This window comes from Phalaenopsis equestris, unplaced genomic scaffold, assembly GCF_001263595.1.
Source record: "Phalaenopsis equestris unplaced genomic scaffold, ASM126359v1 Scaffold000002, whole genome shotgun sequence".
Lineage (NCBI taxonomy): Eukaryota > Viridiplantae > Streptophyta > Magnoliopsida > Asparagales > Orchidaceae > Phalaenopsis > Phalaenopsis equestris.
In genome coordinates this window covers 55,572,765-55,598,312 of record NW_018164444.1, presented here as the reverse complement: position 1 = coordinate 55,598,312, position 25,548 = coordinate 55,572,765, and the positions used below count along the sequence as shown (strand labels likewise).

The 25,548-nt window shown below is 32.4% G+C and overlaps 1 protein-coding gene across 2 annotated transcripts in view; it reads left to right on the top strand.

Annotated features, from left to right (window-relative positions):
* Nucleotides 1-25,548, top strand: part of LOC110037626 (E3 ubiquitin-protein ligase KEG) — a 41,334-nt gene that overhangs the window by 7,053 nt on the left and 8,733 nt on the right. For both annotated transcript variants that reach the window (XM_020742334.1, XM_020742325.1), the window contains exons 7-10: nt 3,529-3,686; nt 9,164-9,285; nt 9,639-9,773; nt 18,487-18,611. In XM_020742334.1, coding sequence (XP_020597993.1) covers nt 3,529-3,686; nt 9,164-9,285; nt 9,639-9,773; nt 18,487-18,611 — 540 coding nt within the window. The remainder of the gene's footprint in view (nt 1-3,528; nt 3,687-9,163; nt 9,286-9,638; nt 9,774-18,486; nt 18,612-25,548) is intronic.

Below are 25,548 nucleotides of genomic sequence, written 5' to 3'. Positions count from 1 at the left end.
TTTCATATTTAAACATTAACATTTATATATGCATTTATACAGAAAATAAACTAAACTGCAATACCTATCAATTTGTGTTCCACGACGCTTGTATATGTATTCTCTGAGGTTCATCTATTCTACAGTTGGTTTTCCTGTAAATATGTTACTAACTTTGGTTTGAGTTAAAATTACTCTGTGGATAAGTGTTTCTATATTACGATAATTCTCGTTTTAAAATATTTTTGTAAAAGTGCGGCAATAGTAAAAACTATGCAGTAAAAGAGAGCAGTAAAAAAAAATAAATTTCATTTCTTTTCATTTATTTATGTTGCACTTTTCATAACTGAGAGTCACCATTTAAACGTATAATTTATAAAAATGTACGCTCAACCTTTTCCAACCCATCATAAAAGTAGACAACCATTTTCATTTTCAATTCGTGCGCGGGTACAATGTATTCTCCTGCTAGTATCATCTAGGGGTGACTCCCATATGCATTTATATATCATATTTTATTTAATTTTATCTTGTATTTAATTTTTAAAAGAAAATTTGCATTTAACATTTATAAAAGGTGTAAAACAATAATAATATACGTAAATAAATAATACTATTGTAAAATAAAAATATATTACCCACATCATAAATGTTGTCTGTTATCTTTTTTTCCTCAGATAAATCTAATCATTTTTCTGAACCTAGAATAACATAATAGATTTAATTTGTTTTTTTATTAACACATCATATTTAATTAATTTAAATCAATAAGATATTTTCATATGTCCTTTTTGTCTAATTAAATTATGATTTATCTTTAATCAATGCAAGCACTTTTCTAAATTACCGTTAACCTTAACACCTACCAATTTATATTTTATTTAACTACATTCTAAGGCAATTGGTAAGAATTCTTTAATCTTATTTTTTGTAATTTAACACAAATTAATGAAACAAATAATTATTAAATGTGAAATTCAGAATTTATACGTGAAATTTCTCTCCTCAACAAAATTCTGTCCTGCTTAATTGCTTTCACCAATCACCTAAAATTATAAGAATCAACATTATGATTTACATTTCATAACTTAATTAAATCAATTTCAATTAATAACTTAAAATTATTTAATTATTTAAAATTTTTATTACCTTTTAATCGTCTGCCCTGCCTTAATCTCGTTGAACCGAACAGTAAGGCTCGATCGAGCCTTCCTTTGCATGCAGAGCTGCTCTCGCACGAGAGCTCCTATATGCAAAACTCTGGCTATCCTTTTCCTTCCTCCCCAGGCTCTTGGTCGAGCTTCAACTTAGTCACATGCTCCTTTCCTTCTCCTCTGCGAGCTGCACGACAGGGATCCCGCTATCTTCTTCCTCCTCCAGCTCTTGGGTAAAACACAAAAGCTCTCCCATCTCTTTGCTTGGGTAGGCCGCTTGAGCCATCAAGTTTCTCTTCCTTTTCTGCGGCTCGGTTAGGGCACAAGTGCCTCACTTTCCTCTTTTTCACTCGAGTAGGGCCGTTCGAGTATGGATAGCCAATCAGGCTTCTCCTTCATCTTCCTCCTTTCATCTGCTGCTCACGACACTCGACAGAGCCGTTCGAGCTCTCTCCCCCTAAAGTTTGATCATGAGCAGTAAAGGGAAACGACTAGGTAAGCCGCTCGCCTCCTCTACCCCCTTTCTCTTCTTATTCTTCCTTTGCCCCACTCTCTCGGTTTCTCATGCATCGAATGTCTCTCTCACTCTTCCTCTTGCTCGTTTCCTCTATTGACTTCGAATATCCAGAAATTTGACTCTCCCGTGAGCGGTGAGCTCCTTGTTCAAATGACAAATTCTGGATATAAATTAAAAATTATGTACACTTTTTTTTTTTTTAAACTAATGCATGCATGTATAATATTTACATAATATTTCAATAGAATGCATATTTTTGTAGTACAATTTTTCACATGCATTTGTGTTGGTAGATTCATATGATGTATTTACATATAATTTGGTATCTTTATTAGGATTTATTGGATGCATAAACAAAATAATAGAAATATAAAGTGTCAATTCCATGGACAACCAAAAATTTTTTTTAGAAGTGATTTTCTTAAGTTTTACTTCTAGAAGTTGGAAGTGTCTTCTCCTCCTACTTATGAGTAACCAAAGAGCGACATTGACAATATTGGAGTGTGTGGATCAATTGGAATTGTAATATGTTATTATCACGAGGTCAAGTTGAAATTGGTGGCAACAAAATCTCGATCTTTATTTGCTAGTAATGAGCCGGGCATTGGATTTTCTGAGAGTTGTTAAGGGTATGTTAGGGACAATTTTGTTCCGGGTTTCTGTTTCAGTCTGCAATCACAATTCTTTTCTTGCTATTCTGTAGAAATATTTGTGGTGGAGGATGTTTTTTATAACCAGAATGCTAAAGTGTGGTGATTGTAGAAAAGTTACTATTTGACTTTTTGAAAAAAAAATATTTATGATTCTCATCACAACTTTTTAAAAAATTGATTTACCCACCACAACTTTACAATTACTTTTACAAATGACTATAGCCGTCCTAAACAGATCCTAAATGTAGGTTAAATATAAGTTGTGAGGCTTTTAGTATAATTATGAGAAGTTCAAAATGCTGATCAATAAAAACATCAAATAGTTATCCCATTGCGTCCTACTAAAATGTTCAAAATGGATTATACTTGGATTATTTAAATTTATAAACCTCTTCATAAATGGATGGTTTTCATGTGCATGCTATTTAACAATGTAGATGCATTGCATTTTCTCGCTTTAATTGTTTGATGACATCTAATGTGTGAGCTGAAATACAGGTGGTTATGCTTTTCTTTGTGAAATGTTGAGCATGATGTTATAATAAATTATAAATGTGCATTAATTGGCTGAAATTGGAAAACAAACTGCATCCTATTAGGTTAGTTTGACTTGTTTCTATATTTCACTATTAAATTTTTTATACAAATCACCTTGTAACTTAATTTACTTGGTTTGGATTGTAGATTGTGCAATTCAATGGATTTTGGACCAGAAATTTGAAACTGGGTTCATAATTCATAATACATGATTTTCTTTGGAGAATACTTAAATCTACATAATTTGGCCCTGCTCAAAATTAAATGTTCATTGTAAAATTTTAGGTTTTTAAAGTTTAATCAAACCAATCTGATAATTTTTCTGAGTTCTCTTTGAAGGATTATTAGATTTACATGTACTACTCAAGTCTTATCATGTATTTTACCTATGCATGAAAATGTGTATTTTCATTTTTAAAAGTTAAAATAGTGGTATTTTTTATGTGATATGAAACATTTGGGTTGTTAGATAATGTAAGTACATGTAAGTTGGGTGGTATGCCCTTATTATTTTTTACGTCGATTGTGTAAATCCATCATTCCAGCCAATTCACGGAAATACACCAATTCAAATCAACTTTTTTGCACACTTTGCGTAACCAATTGTCTGTATGATTCTCCGCTCGAAGCTTCAGTTCTCTTATGTGTTTGACTTAATTACAATCGATTTCTTCTAACAATGAAACAGGCCTCTGCACTTGTGCATCGAGTCGTGGAATGTGGTTGTTGTCCGAAGGTGGGTCGAAGTTGCATCTCGCGAAGAGATTGATGAAGCTATCGACATTCCTGGTCCAGCGGGGACGGCTTTGTGTATGGCTGCTGCTCTTAAAAAGGACCGCGAAGCTGGTAGGTTGGATCAGCTCTGTATTTCTTTTAAGAAGATTTACATATATACCACTTAATTCTTATGTAGTTACATATTTAACACCCAAATTCCAATTTTTACATACATGGCCACTTATGCATGAAACGGTGTGTTTCACTTTTTGAAAGTTATAATGCTGGTATTTTTGATGTGATATGAAGGCTTTGGTGTATTAATGTAAAAAAATGAAGTAGTTTAGGTATTGAATGAAGTTTAGGTATTGGATATGTAAATACATAAGAATTTTGTGGTATGTATGTAAATGCCCCTTTTTTGGTTGTCTGGTGTAGCAAAGTGGGCTATCAAAGTCGATCTGTTTGGCTGAACTTAGAAGAGGGAAATTTACATATTCAGCTCACAATTTTTATGTGTTTATATATCTGACACCCAAACTTTCATATTTACTTGCATAGCACTTTGGTGCTTTAAAGCTATGCATGAAAAGATGGATTTCACTTTTAAAAAAATGATAATATGTGATATTAAAGATTTGAGTGCCATGAGTGTAAATATGAAAGTTTAGGCGTGACATATGCACATACGTAAGATTGTGTGCTATGCATGTAAATTCCCCTAAATGATATGAACGATTGTAGACTTTGTGTGCGTGTGTATCTATACATATATGGCACAAAGTTGTAATAATTTTTCGTGGAGCTCTGTTTTCAGGCTTGCCTGCATTCTTGTTTATTTTATTATAATAGCCAGACAAAATTTAAAAAGTGGCGGGTAGAAATGATTATAGGAACTAGATAGATTATACTTGAGGAGGATAGATTTGAAATTTGTAATTAAGACTTTTCATGAAGCTTTTGCTTATATGGACTAGAATCTTGAAGATTCCTCTCTTTATTGGACTTTATTTAACACCTTCCCTTTAGTGCTAAGGTAGCATTGAATTCTTAGGTGGTCCAGATCGCCACTCATTTGGGCCCCACACGATCAATTTGTGGAAGCTATTGGAGGGAGTTTTCTATTTTAGTTTTATTTCTTTTTATTCTATTTCTTGTTATGTTGTATGTCTTTTCTTTATTGTTTGTTTGTATTTGGTAGGTTGTAATAACCTTAGTTTTGTTTTCCCTAGACATTACCTATATGATAATGGAAAATGTTATAATTTGTATACGATGGAATAAGAGAATATAATTTCTCCATCTTTCTTCATGGTATCGGAGCCCGATTTTGCAGCTTAATCCTGTCGTCGTCTGCGGTGCTAAATTTTCGCTTCCGAACATCTCATATTCTCCTTAAGCTCTCGTCTACATGACTGATGTTAATGATATAGTCACGAGAGCAGCTAGTTGGGAAGGCGACGACCTGATCGTGGCATTCAGAGACCGGGTTTCCCAAGACCCTTGTTTTCGTGACCGAAGTTCGCGGAACAACCACTAGAACTAGGATGGCAACGACTGAATTGCGACATTCAGAGACCAATCCGAAACTTACCTTGCAATGAACGATATTATCCATGCGAGTTGTTTTATTAAAAATTCATAATAAAATAGGATAGCTGAGAGGAATAATAGATATCTCCTCGAGGTATCTAAGTCTATAATGCTGTCTCACAATATCCCAAATATTTTATGGGGGGGATGTCGTGTTTATAACCACCTACCTCATTAATATAATGCGAAGTACGGTTCTTAGATTCAAAGCCCATCTATATATTTTGATAGAAACATATATGTTAGTCTTCTCATACAATCTTCCCCTAAAAATATTTTGACTCTTTTGCTCTCCTTCACCAGGCAAATTGCACAAAGCTTGACTCAAAATTCATCAAATGTATCTTTCTTGGATATGTGTCTAACACATGGATGTCAGTTTTTTTTAAATAATCTTACTATCCCTAGTCTAAAATTCAGTAGGAATTCGGGTAAATATCAGATTAGGACATTACGCTAGATACTTACACTGATTTAGAGTCATTACAACCTATTTTACTTCCCTCTTAACCATTTTGTCTCCCTAGTTCAACCACTTAAGGATATCTAACTTGAGGTTGACAATAAGAAACTTTGTGTGTACACTAGGAGAAAGAAATATATTGAGCAGGATAAAAACAATATGCAACCACATGATTGTTGACAACCAAACGTATATTCACACATCTCTAAAGTTTCAAGAGAGATAGAATCTAGTGGAGAAGACAGTTAAAGTTCCACAAATTGTCCTACCTTGGAGTATGTTGTTCACGGGAAGGTATCATCACCTTATAAATCTTTTGTATCTAATCTTGATAGAGTGCAAATATTTAAGTATATTTGTGAAATACTTCAAAGTCCAGAATTGAAAAAGGTAGCGGAAGATTAGATCCATTAACTTGATCTAAATGACACATGGACTTTGACAAGGCTTTCTCCAGATAAAGGCTCGTTGGGTTAAAATGGGTGTTCAATGTCAAGTACAAATTAGATGAGAGCATTGAGAGGTTCGAGACTAGGTTGGTGGCTAAATGTGCTACTCGGTCTTATGGGATAGACTATCAAAAGACATTTGCACCAGTAGCTAAGATAAACACTGTAAGAGTTTTTCTTTCCTTGGAAGTGAACAAAAAGTGGGAACTACATCAACTTCATATCAAGAGTGCCTTTTTGAATGGAGACCTCGAGGAAGAAGGGCATATGAAGATTCCACAAGGGCTAAAAATGGCTTAAGTAAACATCTAGTTTGTAAACTAAGAAAGTTATTTTATGTCTTTAAATAATCTCCACGGGCTTGATTTGACAAGTTTGCCAATATTATGAAATGAAATGGGTGCATCTAATGTCACGCTGATCATACAATGTTTATAAAATATACATAATGAGGCAAGAAAATTATACTTATTATCTATTTATATGATGTGATTCTGATAGAGGGTGATGAAAATGAGATTGAGAAGATTAAGAAGGTTCTTACCACTGAATTTGAAATAAAGATCTAGGAGTTTTGAGATATTTTTTTGCATGGAATTGGCCAGTTTTAAGATGGGATTTGTGATATTAAAAAAAAAAAAGATATTCTAGACCTACTAAAAGAAATATGAATGCTGGGATGTAAACTTTCTCAGACTACTATATATTTCAACTAAAACTTACATTAGAGGGAAAAACGACACCAGTAGATAAAGGTAGATATCAACGATTGGTGGGTAAGCTTATTTATGTGTCACACACTAGACCTAATATCACTTATTTTGTCTGCATTGTGAGTCAACATATGAATACTCTAAATGAAGAATATTTGGGACGTCTTACAAAAACCCTAACAAAGGGTTATTGTTTAAGAAATCAGACAACATGGAGCTAGAAGTTTATACTGATGTTAGTTGGGTAGAAGTACTCACTGACAAAAGATCCACATCTGGGTATTGTTACTATGTATGGGAAAATCTCGTCACATGGAGGAGCAAGAAGCAAGCAGGGGTCTCTAGAAGTGGTGTCAAATTCAAGCTGCAGATAGTATTTCAGAGAACCCTATGATGCATCATTGCAGGACCAAACACATTGAGATTGACATTGTACCTCTGAAAAGTTCAATGGTGAAATTATTCACTTAATCTACATTTTAACCTATCTACAAGTCGCAGATGTATTAACTAAATCCTTAACATCAACTTCAATAATTTAAATACCAAGTTGACTCTTTACAACATCTGTGATCCAACTTGAGGGGGAGTGTGAAATTTTGTCTCTGTTAGGTGGCTCAGACTGCTGGCCATATTGGCCCCACAGGTTCAATTTGTGAAAGCTATTGGAGGGAATTTCCTATTTAAGTTTTATTCTTTTTTATTTTGTTTCTTATTTTGTTGTATGCTTTTTCCTTTTCTATTTTTCTTGTATATGGTAACTTGTAAGACATTCCCTATATAATAAGGGGAAAGATTGTAATTTGTTGTAATAAGAGTATAGTTTCCGCATCTTTGTTCAGGTAGCATGGTTTACAGTGGAATCATGTTGCGCTGCGCGGGGGGTCTAATTTCCCATGCGATTGAGCAAACAATTTATTGAATCAATGACAAAGCATTACAAAAGCTCCATATTTATGGTTTTAGGAGTTTATTAAAATAAAGAGTAAATCCAGTGCAATTCTAGATTATAACTTAACAAAGAAGAGAATTTACATATATCATAATCAATTATCTTAACAAATTCTATCAAATCCATGATTTTAAAAATTAGATCAGACTGATCTGTTCAACTGATTCAATCGTGAACTGGCCCTTTGCTTGGTTTTTCATGTTCCAATGCCACTTTTGCTCATAATCACACAAAACTTGTCAGAACCAGCAGCAGAATGTGCAAGTGGTGATTTAGTTTGACTTTTGATGACCCTTCCATCTTTAATATTGTTCAGTTTGTAATTTTTTGATTTTGGTTGAATGCCTATAAATAAAAGGTTTATATTAAAAACAAAGAAAATAATTAAAATATATTGTCACAATAATTTTATTTAGAATCATATTCAAACTTTTCAAAAGAAAGGTGTCTTAATTTCAAATAATGTATGTTGAAGTGGTGAAAATACCATTATTATATGATTATTGTATCATTTAAATCATATTAAAGTAATTTAAATGTTTATTATGTTGACCGATTCGACCTTTGTTATAACTCCGTTTTAACATTTGAATTTTAAAAATTTTCTGATTCAATTTCTAGTCTTATTTCCAAAACCCTGATGAAAACCTTTAAATTCTAAGGTTTTAACTTTTGATTTATAAAAAATCCTCCCAAGAATTTTGCTTGTTTAGCCTGGCTATTTTTTTGGGATTTGGAGGATTGATTTGTGGAAGAAGAGATTACATATTCTAAATTTATGTTAACTATTTTGCTCAATCTCTTGTGGTTGTTTGTTGCTAGTTTTTGAACATTGCAAATTATCTTTTTTTCATACTTTGGAAAAACCTTCTTAAATGTGATTAATTTTTTTTCTTTTTCGCGGTCTTATCTTTTATAGGATTCATTATGCAAATCAAAATCAACCCTTTGGAACTCTTTTTTTATTTTTAGTTGCAGAAAAATGTTACTGATCAGGTGATAAGCAATCAGAGGAAGTTGATATTATGGGATTCATTTTCCTAATTATTTGTGAATTCTGATTAAGGTGGTTATTTTTTTTTCTTCCATTGGTAAGTTTTGTTAGACCTTATAAACAAATTATCCAGTTGGATGACAGAAGGTCTGCAAAATAAAATTATGGAAGATTTACCTTACACACCACTCTATTTCTTTTGAATTTACATATCTAACCTTTAAACTTCAATTTTTACATTTATACCATACCACCTTACCTATGCATATTAAAATGGTGATATTTTTGATGTGATATAAAAGATTTATGGTATAAACATAAAAAGCATAGTTTGTGTTATGTAAGTATATAGGAATTGGGTGGTATGTATGTAAATGCCCCTAAAATTTATCTATATATGCATCTATTCTTCTAAGTTGTTGTGTCTGATGTCATTCTGCAGAGGGCCGAGAATTGGTAAGAATATTACTCGCTGCGGGTGCAGATCCGGTCGCACAAGATGAGCTGCATGGCCGAACAGCATTACATATAGGCGCCATGGTTAATGATGCCGAGCTTGTAAAGGTATAGAGCCTTTCCATTGACAAAAAAGGAAAAAAATGATTTGTGTACATTGTATAACTTTTTTGTGGCATTTACATACATAGCACACAATTCTTATGTATTTACACATCTCACACCTTGAACGCTCAAATCTTTAATGTCACAACAAAAATGGCACTATGACCACTGTTTAAAAGTGAAATCCATCTATTATTACATAGTTTTAGAGTGCCAAAGTGCTATGTATGTAAATATGAAAGTTTAGGTATGAGATATGTAAATACATAAGAATTGTGTGTTACATATCTAAATTTTCATATTTTTTTTAGTGTTTCCAACCAATTTATAAACCGCTTTGTCTTCGAGTGCTATAGATTATTCTCGAGGTGGGCGTTGATGTAAACATTAGGAATGTTCAGAATACAACACCGCTTCATGTTGCTCTCAACCGAGGCGCAAATCAATGCATTGGTTTGCTTTTGTCGGCCGGAGCGGACTGCAATTTGCAGGTATTTATTGAATTTAGCTTCGCCTATTTTTTATGTAAATGCATAGTTGGGTTCATCTTTTTGTGGGGCGGATTTTTGCGGCTGAATGCATGTGTTAAGTAAATAAATATAAATTCTCTCTGAGTTTGATTGATATCATAACTAGGAACAAGAAAATTGTTTAATGGAAGATGAAAGTTTTGAGGCTTGATTCAAATTAGTGCTTGGAGGTTTTTTTTACTTTGATAAACTAATTTTTGGTAAACATGTATTTGTTATCTTTTTTTCTTTTCCTTAAGTTTGTCAAAATATGTGCCAACTCGATTTGAATTTGATAAAAATTTGGTTTCAGATTAACCTGAATAATTTGTGGGTCGGGTTCAAAGTAGGAATCCTAACCCCCTTAAGTTTTAGGTCAGTTTTGAATGACCCGCCAACATGAAATTGACTCGAAACTGACCCGCTAAGTCGAAATGGATTCGCCAACTCTAAATTAACAGAAAATCGAGTCGCCAACCCAAAATTGACTCAAAATTGACTTGAATAGCTATCTATGCCTTGCCTTAAATGGCTTATACAGGTCAGGTTAGGGTTAGCAGTTTGAAGGTGGGTCGGATTCGGGTTGGATTTTACTGACATTATTAATTTTTGGGTTGGGTTTTGGGTCAGAGTTGAAAAATTTCAGGTCGGGTCAATTTAAGGTTTGACTCCAACGCGATCTGCGAACCTGATTTGACACCTCCACCGGAAAATATTGGTCAAAATATTGTATAGACAGGAGAGGGGTTGTGTTGCTTGCAAGGCGTAATATCTGGTTAACAACTATCACTATTTTCCTGGAAAAGAGGCAAGGCAAGAAAATATTTAAGGAAAAATAAATTTTTTTCCATTTTCTTTATTTGCAAAATTGCAGTTTCTTCCATCATGCAAGCCATGATTTTTCTTTTCCCTATTTTTCTTGCTCTTCTCCAGTATAAATTGTTCATGAAGTTTTCCTACTAATCTCATCACCCTGTTAAGTGCATAAGAATCAATAATTTAACAGCGAAGAATGATTTAAAATCCATCTTTTAATAGTTTGGGTAAAGCAACAGCAGCTGCTATTCTTAGTAAACCTAACTAAGGGAGATTTACATACATACCACTGAATTCTTATGTATTTACATATCTAACACTTAAACTTCAATTTTTACATACATGCCACCCTATCTATGCATGAAAAGCTGTATTTCATTTTTTAAAGTTAAAATAGTAGTATTTTTAATGTGATACGAAAGATTTTGGTGGTATGAATGTAAAAAAAGCAAAGCTTCGGTGTCAGAAATGTAAATACGTAGAAATTGTGTTGTAATGTATCATGCATAATTTTCATGCATAACTGATCTTATATGTGCCAGGGCATAAATTGAAACTTTCAGACTAAATTTCTTATAATGTTAGAGTTATTATTATTATACTACGTCGATGTATTCCATTTTTACCGCACTGATACATGGATACATCTTATAATATTTAGCTAATATTTGTTGTACTGTCTTCCATTCGTGCAGCGCTGTTACATGCATATGTTTTATATATAAATACACAAATGGTAGCGGAATGTAAATTAAAACTTTTATGTTAATTATCTATCATCTTATAATGTTAGATACCATATCATGTTTCCATTTGCTTGTATATGAAAATAGGGGCATTTACATACATACCACCAATTTCTATGAATTTACATGTCTAACACCTAAACTTACATTTATATCACTTAAATCATTCATATCACATATATAATACCATCATGTTTAACTTTTAAAAGGTGAAATATAACTTTTCATGCCTAGGTAAAGTGGCATGTATGTAAAAATTGCAATTTAGGTGTAGATATGCAAACAAACAGGAATTGAGTGGCATGTATGTAAATCTTCCATAAAAATATCCGACCATTATTTTTTGAACGGGGTAGTGGACATGCAGCATAGTTATTTGTTGCCGTTCAAAGCATATTTGATGCCACTTTCGCCCTTTCTTGAAATTTAAACCAAATTAATCAACTGAAATGTTTGACATAATAATTTTAGATTATTATAGTACTTGGGAGTATCTAACCACCATTCGAGTATTCATGCTTCTTTTTTTCAGTTTGTCGTTTTTAATTTGGGAAATTTACATGCATACCGAACAATTCTCATGCATTTACATATTTAACACCTAGAGTTTGATATTTACATTTATAAGAACTTGGCATTAAAAATTATGCAAGTAAAGGTGTATTTCACTTTTAAAAAGTTAATGGTAGTAGTATATTTTTTATTTGATGTCAAAGACCTCAGTGTTCTTTGTGTAAATATGAAAGTTTGGGTGTTAGATATGTAAAAATACGTAAGAATTGTGCTGTATGTATATAAATGCCCCCTCTAATTTTACTGATGTTCTGAATGTTATGTGGTCTTTTATTGAACTTGATTTCTTTTGCCTATTTTTTTGTTGCTCTGTTCAGGTTTGCTACTAATGTCTTGTTGTGGTCTTGACATGTATATGTTCTTTTTTGGAACATGTTAAACAAGCTTTCTTGTAAAAGTCTTTATTTCATTTTACTAATAGCTGATGATCCAATGATTAAATTTTTTTCCTTTTTATTTTGGGTTGTTTTCATTTCTATTCATTCCTGTTGAATGTTCCATAAGATGTTAAATATATTTTGTGCAAATTTTCTTAGAAGATTTACATAAATACCATCAATTCCTATGTATTTACATATCTAACGCCTAAAATTCAATTATTACATACACACCACCTTTTGCATGAAAAGGCGCATTTCACTTTTTAAAGTTAAGATGCAATTTTTAATGTGATATAAAAGATTTGAGTGGTATAAATTTAGAAGTAAAATTTAGGCTTTAGATATGTAAATACATAAGAATTGCGTGGTATCTATGTAAATGCCCCAAATTTTTTTGCAATTCTTCTACCTCTGTTATCAAAACTTCTTCTACTAACTATTATGCATGCTCAAACCACCTAATTTGTTTCTCACCACCTCAAATAATTATTTCTCAAACTTTCATTCTACTTATTGCTGCACATTCATCTTAACATTATAATTTCTACTCAACTTGATTATTGATAGCTTCTTTATGACCAACAATGTAGTTCATATCTAATCACAAGTTTGTAAAATTAATCTTCCATTCACTATGCTATAGTTCTTCTTTGCCACTTTATTCTTAGCTCAAATCATATCTCTTAAGTATCTGAGATACTCTACCTTATCTTTATTTTTCACTTATTTTTTTAATTTTTTTTTCTATGCATCATTTGATCTCCTCACTTATAATGATTAATTTCACATCAACTATAATTGCATGTCATATAGTTAGATATTATTCCTAGAAACGTTAATCTCATAAATGCTTCTTTCTTTGCTCTTTCTTTCTACTTATATCTACATAAGTGCCCCATAATGTAAGAATACCTTTTGCAAATACTATATAACAATGAATCTCATTTTGAAGACTTAACGGTATACTTCATCTGCGTGACTAAGAACCAACTCAACATCGAAGCAATACGATTTGTAAAACTTTTATTTTCCATGATCCAAAGGCCCCATGGAGCACTCCTTTATTGATTGCAAGCTTTTTAAGGCATTTAAAGATGATGAAAGGTACAAAATCACCTCGATTATCACATAGATTTTAGGGATAATTACATACATAGCACCTGAAACATTGCTATTTACAAAATCTAGCAACCTGGTGATATTTTCGAACTACCAAACCGATGTATTTACACGTGCCACGATCAAGCCATTGAGAATTTGATAAAGATGAAAAATATGGGTTGGGGTTTTATCATGAATTTTGATATTTGAGTGAGAATATTTGAGTGAGAACAAATTGGATGAAAGAGGGTGCTAGATTTGTAAATAGCAATGTGTTGAGTGATATGTATGTATTGCCCCTAGATTTTATTTTAAGTGAAAAGACTTGGGAAGGAGGTAATGTTTCATTTGAAAATTTTGGATTAAAATATAGTAGTTAAGATCTCCACCAGTGAAATGGGCTTGAAGATTGTAGTATATAAATACAATGTATTCAAGTTTAAGGTATATTTTTAATTTAAATTTTGGCCTTTGAAAAACTTTAGAAAGCGGAAAGAAAGCTCTAAGTAATAAGGATGAAATAAATCAAATGATAAACCTTTTATTTCATTTTACTAGATCATGATCCACATCTTCTTGAATTATTCAATTTATTAGTCTCCAATCCTATTTTTAGAATGCTCCAAAATGTGGTGCACTAACATCATTTTTGACGCTCTTAAACTATATATGATTGGTAATAGAAAAGAAATAGCATGCAAATATGAAAAAGCAAGGGAATCTTTCATTAAATAGGAAGCTGAAACTCATCAACCTTGCAATCTTAAAGAAAATAACGTATTCTATGAAGCTAGCAAGCAGACTTTGTAAACTATTGCAGGAAATTGAAAAGTTTTGAAGATATTGAAACGGTGGTGGAATTTTTGACATTTGAGTATATTTCTGCCAAAATTTTCAATTTGGATCCCTTTTAAATCATTTATATAGAGCGATGGAAGAGGAATGTCACTAAAGAGAGAAATAAAATTTTCAAATATTTGGTTTAAGTTTTTCGGAGTTATGATGCCTTTGGGAAGCATGACATCCCAAGTGTATCTGGAACATAATGTTGGTAAAAAAGATCAATAATAGGTGAAGAATGTGAATTATCACACGTCTCAATCCATTATGCCCCAAGCATTGTTGCTTGTTGCTTGTTAGCCACACCTTAATTGAATTAATTGCTACATACCTTATGTTTAGTTTTTTTAATGTTTTTCTAGAGACCAACATTTTTGAATGGATTTACCTAATGAGGATGTAAGCTAACCATCCTTTCATCGGCGAAAGCACTTTCTGTTACCAAAGCATGTTGATTGAACTAAGGAGTGCTAGTGCAATTTAGTCGCAAATTAGAGATAATATCTTCCATTTACTGATGAGGAGCAATCTAGTCGATGATCTCTTAGTTAAGAATTGAATTGTCGAGGACCGCTTGAAGGCTCTAGAGATTTTTTTTTTTTTAACTTTTGGCAATAGGAATTATAATATAACATGCTATTTAATCCCAAAAATATGCTTTCTGTAGCCTAGTCAATAAAATTCATAAGAAAAATTGTTTATACAAATTGATTTGACCTTAATCCAAAATAGAAGATAGTGATGGATATAAGATATCTTTTTATAGTAAAAAATATTTGATCTTATTTTATTGCTAAATAATATTCACATGTTGATTGGCATCAGCTGACTTATTCCCAATCTAAAGAAACCTATGAAATTTTCTCATAAGCACCTAAGTGTATTTGACAGCGCTTCCAATCGTAAGCCATTTGAGGTTGGAAGGCCTTTGCTATTGTATCATGGATTCGAAGAAACAACGATAATATCGAGCTTTATTTACTAAGATTTAGGGAAGTAGAGCCGTCCATCTACTACGGTAGCATGATGTGGTTAGGGGCCTAATTATGTTATCCACAGTTGAGAGACTCATATTTGGTCATTGTAATGCAACTTATTTAGCCTAGTGCTTGATAACTTAGTCTTTTAACCTTTAATTTTGAGCTCAAGGCTTAGTATATATGTGTGGGCTAGCTTAACAAAATTTCTCATTGTTTTAGAAAGGCACATGGGGTCTTACTTTTAAGTCCGTACAATTTGAGTAGTGACTTGCAATAAAACTTGCGGCCTTGTAATGATCTAAGCATAAGTTATGTTTGCCTTTGTTATCGACTTTGCCCCATCTCAAGAGTTGACTCAAAGGATCATAGTTGTGATTGCCTTTGTTGTTGACTTTGCCTCATCTCTAGAGATCAAGCTTGACTAGAGATCAAGCTTGACTCAAAAAACTGTTGTTGGTAAATGAAAATTTTTGGAGCATAAGAAGCCCATTAGAGTAGAGTGTGTGCGTCACTTATTAGCCTTGTTGGATTGGTTTTATGAGTACTTTTGTGTTAAGTTTAAAGATACTATTAATCATGATGAGCATGAAGAAGTAACTTTTCAAACTTCAATTTGCACCTAGGACCAATGTGTTTCATTGTGTGCGAGATGAAAGTTGTTAGAGTGGAAATGGATAAAACTAAATTCTCTTTTCTTAAAACTCACCTTAAAAAATTTGAGTAGCTTTGATTTATATGGCTAGGAAGCCATCTCTTGTTATAATTTGTACTATTAAAAACTCGTTATGATGCTTTAATAAGTTCTTTTTGGCGGTCACCCAAAATTTGAACTATTTTGATAAAGAACGAACTAGATAATTTTGTTGAGGAGTTTTATGATCTTTATTACTAGGCTGAGTTCAAATGGGATTCCTATTGGGCTAAAATCTATACAACTCCATTTTTTACCTTAAAAATTAACGCAATGAGCATCCTAATAAATGGATTTCACAAAAGTAGTAAGTAATCAAGTTTACATTTTACTTGTGCTTTGTTGTTTTTATTTTCTATCGTGTTTGTGAGGTTCACCATAAAAAATTAATCAAATGAGAACCTAATTGAACCAGTAATAAGCAAATCCTAAAGCTTGAATAAAACCTAAAAGTTCTCCATTTTGCCCTCTACAAAGGCCACGGGAGGTTGAAGACAACATACAATCATCATTTGCTCAACTATCAACCACTACGACGAAGCCAAAAACTTGAAACTCTTGCCATATGTGCATGCTACGCAAGTATATTTATTGTTTTTTCTTCTAAATTGTTGAATTGAAGCCATTTGATTCACTAGATGGTGATAATTTGATCATAACACCAAGTCTTGATCACGTCCGATGTTTTATTGGGCTGTCCATGAACATTGTTGATGTTGTGCTTTAAATAAGACCACTCCTTGATTGAATGATGTGTCATGATTATGTTCAAATTTACAACTTCATTTAGTGCAACCTTGTTATAATTTTGGATCAATCTGGTCTCGAATCTCATTTAGATCCTTTTTACTTAAATCAACTAGTTATTCATGGTTGCTAAAACCCTCACCATTTGATTATGTTAACTCGTAATATTTCAAACAAAACTGAAAAAAAAATGCCACTCAAATTCTATTAAATACAAAATTTTTGTATAAAAGTCATACCATTTGATAAGAAATTAATAGAGTAAAACATGATGCTTTTTATAGCAATATGAAATCAATGTTTTTTAATGAATCTAATTTTTTTTTAAAGAAAATTAGCCAATATTTTGATCATCGAGGGAAAACGTTCTTGTAAACTTTTTGCCAATGATAAACCCATGGAACTCTTAGCTCCATTGGGTCAAATCTAAACTTCTCAAGCCGCATCTAACATGAGTTTGTTAATGCGGTACCCTTGAATTAGGATTAAGCTTCTAAAATTACATTAAATGACTTAAATAACCGACAAATTTTTAAATCAAAGGGAGCCCCTCTTTATGGTTTAATGAGTAGTATGAAACTTTTGTATTATTTTGCTGTGGTTCACAGTTCATTAAAATCATTGAATTGTTGTCTGACTTGAAATATTTATCAAGGTGATACTTTTATAAATAGCAATGTTTTGTGTGAAATTATCCCTTTATTTCATTCTCCTCCCATCTCTTTCTTAGCTAGAACTTCCCTTTTATAATCATATGTGCCATCTTGAGCAACATTCCTATACTTTCTGTTTGATTTCAAATAAACGTAAGCTGTTTTGTTTTTGATATGGTTAAATTCTTTCTGAGAATGCAGACTCTGTTTTTTAAAAAAATTACTGCTGTGGGCAATGAATTTTTGGGCATTTCCATGCATACCACACAATTCTTATGCTTTTACAGATCTAACACCTAAGTTCATATTTACATACATTCCACTAAAATCCTTAACATGACATCAAAAATACCACTATCACTATCTTTTTAGAAGTGAAATACACATTTTCATGCATAAGTCTATGACACCAAGGTATTATAAATGCAAATATCAAACTTTGGTTGTTAGATATGTAAATACTAAGAATTGTGTGGTTTTATGTAAATTTCCCATGTAATTATCGGATTCATGGCTCATATATTTTGGTTTTTTTAAGTATTTGGTGGAAATAATAGTAGTTGCAACCTAATTGTGGTGCTTAACTATTTGAGTAATCTTAAAGTCCAAAATAACATATAATAATGTATTTTAACTAAATCTACTTTGTTAAATATGGATCTGTTAGGGTTGTTAATGCCAGATATAAATTTTCAAGCTGTAAGGTAGACAATATATAGTAATCTTTCTTTTTTTAGCATCAATCCGCTTAATTTTGAGGGACATTTATGTATTTAGCACGGAATTCTTATGTATTTACGTATCTTACACTAAATTTTTATATTTACATATATAGCATTTTGGTGTTTTTGACAAAGCATGAAAATTTGTATTTCACTTTTATAGAAGATGTTAGTAGTGCTATTTTTTATGTGATATTAAAGATACGAGTACTATCTATGTAAAATGAAAGTTTAGGTGTGAGATATGCAAGTACATGAGAATTGTGTGCTGTGTATATAAATGCCCCTAATTTTAATATCATCTCAGAGAATGCTTAGAATTACGCAGCTTCCTTAATGGTCTCCATTTTCTCTCTTAGGTGGCTTTTTTCAAAATGTTATTTTTTTTAATACGAATTCAGTTTAATTATGTTTAACAGTTTGTTCTTTTCCTTTCTCTTGATTAGGATGATGATGGTGATAATGCTTTTCATATAGCAGCTGATGCAGCTAAAATGATAAGAGAAAACCTTAATTGGATTGTTGTTATGCTACAATACCCTAATGCTGATGTGGAAGTTAGAAACCACAGGTGAGTGCCACTCAAAACTTAGTACTTGTTTGACATCAATTTTATTTTTTATTTTTGTTTCTATTTTTAAAAACATGATTGTTCAGGGGCTGTTTGGGATCACTCCTTTATTATTATTATTATTTTTGTTTTGTTTTGTTTGTTTATATTTTTACTTAAAATAAAATATATTTGGTATGTCATAACATATTTAGTTGTTTTTAAAAACTCTTAAATAAATTTTAGATGTTTTGAGTGTTTTTAAAACAAGCTTATTTGTTTTTCAAAACAACAAATAAAAACATGTAAAAAATGCACTAAACAAATATGTTTTTAAAATTAAAATAAAAAAAACAAAAAAACAAAAATGATCTAAAATAAGCCCTTAGTGCACTTTATGCATGTTTTTTTATTTTAAAAAATAAATCAAATTATTTTTAAAAACACTCAAAACAGCTTGTAAGTGTTTTGAGTTTTCATAAAAGCAACTATTACCACTAAGTATGTTTTATTTCATGTCAAAACATGAACAAAGCAAAATTAAAATAAAAAGAAAAAAAAAAAAAAACTGATCACAAACCCTCTAAGCTTATTCATGCAAAAAGCTAATTTGCAGGTTTTTGTTTTTTATTTGTAAATGTAGTTAGGGAGCCAGACTGCTTTTCTCTAATTTTGATCTAATATGAGATGCTGAGCAACATGAAATAAGTAGCAATTTTTACTGGATATAAGCTATTAATATAAATAATTACTCATTTTCTTCAATGAATAAGAAAGTTTGATTGAATTTGTTAAAATTCTGAAGAATGCGAAATATTTTTATTGATATGAAAGAGGGTATAAATAACCCCACATCAATCCTAGAATAGGAAATATAATAAAAAGAAAAAAACAAGAAAGTAAATATATGACACATAATATTTTCAATTAATCAATTTGTATTAATTATTTGGAGATAAATGACACAATATAAAATAGGAAAGCCTAAAATAGGAAATGAAATAAATTTAATTCAAGAAATATTAGGAAATAATATGAAATATGTCTAGAATAGGAAAGAAAATAAAGTTATATTAGAAAATAAATATAATCCTTAGAACTTCTAATAGGAATAAATTATTTCCTAATATAACTTTTAATACTCTCCCTCAAATTGAAACACAGATTCAACTTAGCTTTGAAAACAACAAACAATGGACGGAGATGATTTTGTGAAGTAGAGCTTGAAGTTTTTATTCTGTACTGTAGTTGTCTTTGACTGCAGTTCCTACAATGTCTGTAGGTAGGCATAAGACTCATATAGTTAATATTGGAGTTTGCATGGAAGTAGACTACCTGCAGGAGAAACTGAAATTTAGTTGACTGCAGTTGTTTTTGACTGCAATTTTTGCAGTGTTTGTACGTAGGCAAAAGGCTTCTTGCAGGGGAGTTTGCTGGGAAGTAGACTACCTTCAAGAAAAGCTGACTTCTAATTTACTATGGGTTTTTTACTACAGTTCATGTAATGTCTGTAGGAGGCAGAAAACTCATACATGTAATGTTACAATGGAGTTTGCAGGGAAATTGACAACTAACAAAAAAAACTGCAGGGTAGACCTGCAGAAAAAGGAATAGCTCCAGAGGTACGCCTGATTAGAAAAAAACTCTGGAGGAAAATCTCCTGCAGAACAAGCTCTGGAGGAGAGTTTACTATAGGAACGATTCTGGAGGAAGGCCTGGTGCAGGAAAAGACTCCGGAGGAGGGTCTGCTGCAGGAAGAATTTCGATGGATGACTTGTTGCAGGAAAAACTCCTGAGGAGGGCCTGCTGCAGGAAGAATTCTGATGGAGAACCTGCTGCAGGAAAAGCTCTGAAGGAGGGCTTGCTGCAAGAAGAATTCGATGGAGAGTCTGCTGTAGGAAAAGCTCTGAAGGAGGGCTTCCTGCAAGAAGAATTCGATGGAGAACCTGCTGCAGGAAAAGCTCTGGAGGAGGGCTGATGTAGGAAAAAGTTTCGGAGGAGGGTCTGCTAAAAAAAAAAAAAAAAGCTCCGGAGGAAGATACTTTGCGCCGGGGAGGGCTTGCAACAGGATACTTTCGGCCGTAGAGAGACTTCTGGTGGCAAAGGAAAAAAACAGAGAAGGACTTGCATGTAGTTTTTGGCAATAGGGAGGAAAGGATAGAGAAGGACATGTAGGCGGGTTGGTGGGATTCCATTCCAAGATACATCCAGACTTTCCTCTGTAATAACCTTTCTCAAGTTATTTTGAAAGCAAACCAAAGTTGAACTTTTTTGTAACAAGCTTCTCTTTATTTCCATATTCCATGCATGTGAAAATGCGGAGGACGCCCTAGAGGCGGTTGCAGGAATTTTCAGCCGACAAGAATTTGAGACCCCATAGGATGGTGTTAGTAAGGTCAACAGGGAAGCTTTTCAGCCACATAGATGATTTTGGACCGTTAGGGACATGCAGGGAAGAGGTCAAACTGCTTGGACCTGAACTCACGAGACAACATTTCATCCGCCTCATCTAAAACAAACATTTTGAAGTAGAAAGGAAGATGAGACTGTCTCCTTAACATATCAAACACACGACCAATCCCATCATTAAGATATCGTGGAACCCCTTTACTCAAGGAAAGCATCAAAGCAGAATCCTGGATACATGATTCAACATCATTATGCTTTAGAAAATGTTGTTTTGTCATCTCCTCAACTATCACGCCTCTCAAACCATTTTGTTCATAATGGATAGCCTTATCTAAACCAACTCGTGAAGAAACAATAACGACAAGGGGAAAGACTTTGCAGGCAATATCCAAAAGAACAATCAGATCTTTTATTTGATTAACCCTGTTCACTAACCTTAGAACGTTCGCATCCCTTACGTTTCTCTTGCCCAGGAGATAAAGTGCAGCGACACTCATGCATCAGCCTAGACCGCCCCATGAATTCATCTTTAGCAATGGCATGAGGCTTAACAAGAAGAAACCCTAAATTCTAGTAATTGGAAACTCCTTCAGAAAAAAATCAATGACTCGAACTAGATGAAAATTCCATGGTAACCGGAATAGAAAGAAAACATGACCAAAACCGGGGAAGTAAAAAAGGTGAATGACCTACGAGGCCAACAAGCAGCGCTACTTGACTGGCAAGCCATCGATGTACCAATCAACACTACTTTACCAAACTGTTGAGCGACAGAAGAAAAATCTGCAGGGATTGCCGACGACAAAAGCAAAAGAAATGCTGCACGGAAGATGCCGACGGCTAGGTAGATGCGTCGACGACAGCTATGGTTCGATCCTAGGAAGGGCCTGCAATACGATAAAAATTGCTGGCTGCAAAGAGTTGTATGTTTTCGGTGGCACGAGACTTTAGAGTTTTTTTCTGGCTTTGATACCATGTTGAAAGTCAAAATAATGCATAATAATTTTATTGATATGAAAGGAGAAATAAATAACTCTTACATGAATTCTAGAATATGAAAGACAATAAAAAAAATAAAAGGAAAAAGAAATATATAACATCTAATATCTCTAATTAATCAATTCATATTAATTATCTGGAGATAAATGACACATAAAACAGGAAAGCCTAAAATAGGAAAGGAAATAAATGTAATCTAAGAAAATAAATCTAAAATAAGAAATGAAATAAAGTTATATTCGGAAATAAATCTAATTCTCATAACTTATAATAACAATAAATTATTTTCTAATATAACTTCTAACATAAGCAATTCAACCAATTGGATCAATGGCCTTATGCTAGTAATCGATAGCAAAAAGAAAATAGGGAACTTGTTTTAAGATTCAAGCACTTGGCTGGAATCTAAGTTGTATCTAATATAACTAAGAAAGATTTACATGCATACCACTCAATTGTTATGTATTTACATAACTAATACCTAAAATTTAATTTTTACATATATGCCACTTTACCTATGTATGAAAATGTGTTTTTCACTTTTTAAAAGTTAATTGTATTTTTTTATGTGATGTGAGTGTGGTAGAAAGGTAAAAAGTATAAGTTTAGTTGTTAGATCTGTAAATACTTAGGCATTGGGTGATAATTATGTAAAGTCCCTATGAATAAACACAATGACTCTTTCAAACCAATAGGAAAATAGAGACGAAGAAACAGATGGAAGACAATAATAGGAAGAGTTTGCCTCAAGCCCTTTTTTTTAAAAAAAATATGAATCAAATTAATTTTTCTTCCGCTAAATATAGAAGTGCTCCCAATCTCGAATGATGATTAAATGATGTTGTTTAAGCTTGATGTTTAGAAAATAAACGAGTTTCTGCTAATGGTGGAAATTTGTAGAAGGCCAAAAGCGAGGAAAGCTAGGATGACCTATAAGCTCGCAACTACTATTTTATGCTTAGAAAAAATTTTGGACGATTTACACACATACCACTCAATTCCTATGCATGTACATATTTAACACTTAAACTTCAACTTTTAAGTATACGCCACCCGACCTATGCATGAAACAATGTATTTCATATTTTGAATGCCAAAATAGCATTATTTTTTTTTGGTGGCATGGAAGATTTGTGCGGTATAAATGTAAAAATTATGTTTAGGTGTTCATATATAAATACATAAGGTTATGTGGTATGTATGTAAATGCCCCAGATTGTTATTGTGATGCCTTATTTACTTAATTGTTTTTCCAAACATCTAGTGATACTCTTAAATTTTCTATAGAAGTTGTCACGATCTAGCCCAAGAGTTCGGAATACCAAGGGAACAGACGAACCGACTTAAAAAGTGCTATCTAAACTTTTTTTTTTTTTTTTAATTTTAACAAAATCATCCAAAATATAAGTCAGCTATTTCACAAAGTTTTATCCAAAACTCACCAAAAAAGGTATGCAGTCATTTCTGTGTTCATTTCCATTTTACGTGTACTAGTATATTCTTTCTACCCGACATTGTATGGGGTGACTCCACATATGCATATGCAACTATCAAATTTTTTTTCTTTCTTTTATTTAACATTTGCTTTAACCAATTTTAGCATACGAAAATTATAACATTTGCAGTTTAAAACAAAATATTTCTAATTTATTTTAGAAATTAAAAACTATTTGCTTTAAACATTTTTTTTCTTTAATCAATTTTAGCATACAAAAATTATAACATTTGCAGTTTAAACAAAATATTTCTAATTTATTTTAGAAATTAAAAACTATTGTAAAATAAAATATATATTTACTCGCCTACTCAGTATGGTTGGATGCTCTTCTTCTGATAAATCTATTTCTTTAATGTACCAATAGTAAGAAATCATCCTCGATAAACTTATTCTCATTTTTGTCCTTCTTCATTTTTTATTATATTCCTAAATTAGAATTCATCTTATCATGATTATCCTTCACTTGAATTTTATTTCCCATAATAAATATATGTACTTATGATTATTAAAATTTAATTTTTATCCTCTTTAAAGTTTCCATTTAAGCAATATAGCAATATCACTTGCTTAAATGAAAATCATTTCATTACTTCAAGTTAACTCATATTATAATAGGTAACTTTCTTAAAATTCTTTTAGGCATATTTTAGGTAAGAATAAGCCTATGGTTTTTTTCTTTTAACTCAATACTAATTTTAAAAAAATTGTTATTGAACTCAAATTTCATACCTAAGATTGATCTTACATCAAAAATATTTTTCCTTCTTTGAGTCGCCACACAAAAGGCCTAAGATAATTTTTACCAAAACTTAATAAATTTGTCTTTCTTTGTTATGAAAATTTTCCAAAATTTTGCATAAATATAAAACGCAAAAACTTTAATTTTTTTATATTGAAATTCTTACCTAAAGTCGTATTGAGCTGCTGCCTTGCATATGGAGCACATAGACCGACGTTCGAGTGTCTTTGTGGCTTGGAAAACTCCGAATGCCTAGGTAAAATCTGCACTCACCGCTCCTCTTCCCTTCTTTTCTATTTGGTTAAGGTACGGGCTCCATTGAAGGCTTAAGCTTGAGCCGTTCGATCGCTTAGGCCACTTGACTTTGCCGCATGGAGGTATGTTTGCGCGAGCACAAAGATAATCACTCAATATATTTTTCTTTGGCTCTTCTCACTTTTTCTTTCTTCATTTGTTCTCTGTCTCACTCGTGGAAGGAAGAAAGAAGGGGACAATCCTTAGTTATAGCTGAGGGTGGCATGAGCTATTTGAATGACACTAGGTGTCATGAGGGAGTATTAGGAATTTTATTTTCCTTACAAGTTAATTTCTTAAGATTTCCTTTGGATAATTTTAATGATTTATAAGGAACACTATTTTATCATATTGCTTATTTGTATCTTTCGGACTTATTATAGTTAATAAGTATTATTGAATGCTTTCATGTAAAATGGATAATATAGTAGGATATCTGGTACCAGAGTTAATCAAAATCATAATAGAAATGCAAATATTATGAATAAAATTCAAAAAACTAACAACGAAAACTCCTGACAATAGAAAAATAGCAACACAAAACATTAGAGACTCTCTCAGTCAAGGAAGAAGGTAGTGGTTTGCGGCTAAGTTAGTGGAAGCAAGGGATTGGAGGTCGTAGAGGTGTGACAAACAACAAATACAGGTGGTTAGCGGCAAGGCAACAAAAGGAGAAGCGGCTGGATAGCAACCGACTTGTGGCTGGAGCCAATGCGGTGCATGGAGGAGCAGTTGGACTGGTCGGTGACAAGGGAAGCAGGTAGGGGGGCGGCTGGTGGCACTAAACACTAGATGGAGGATTGTTCAGGGACGACTACAACAAGGGAGATGACTCAAAAGTTCACGGAGAGATTGGGTAAGTATAGTCGGAGTTCCTTCTCACTTTTTGATACAACGTTAGTAAGGGAAAACAGGTCGTCAACAGTTGTCCGAACAAAAATTTCAACAAAAACTTACTCTAAAATAGAAAATAACTCACATACATACATACATATACACATATATATATATATATATAT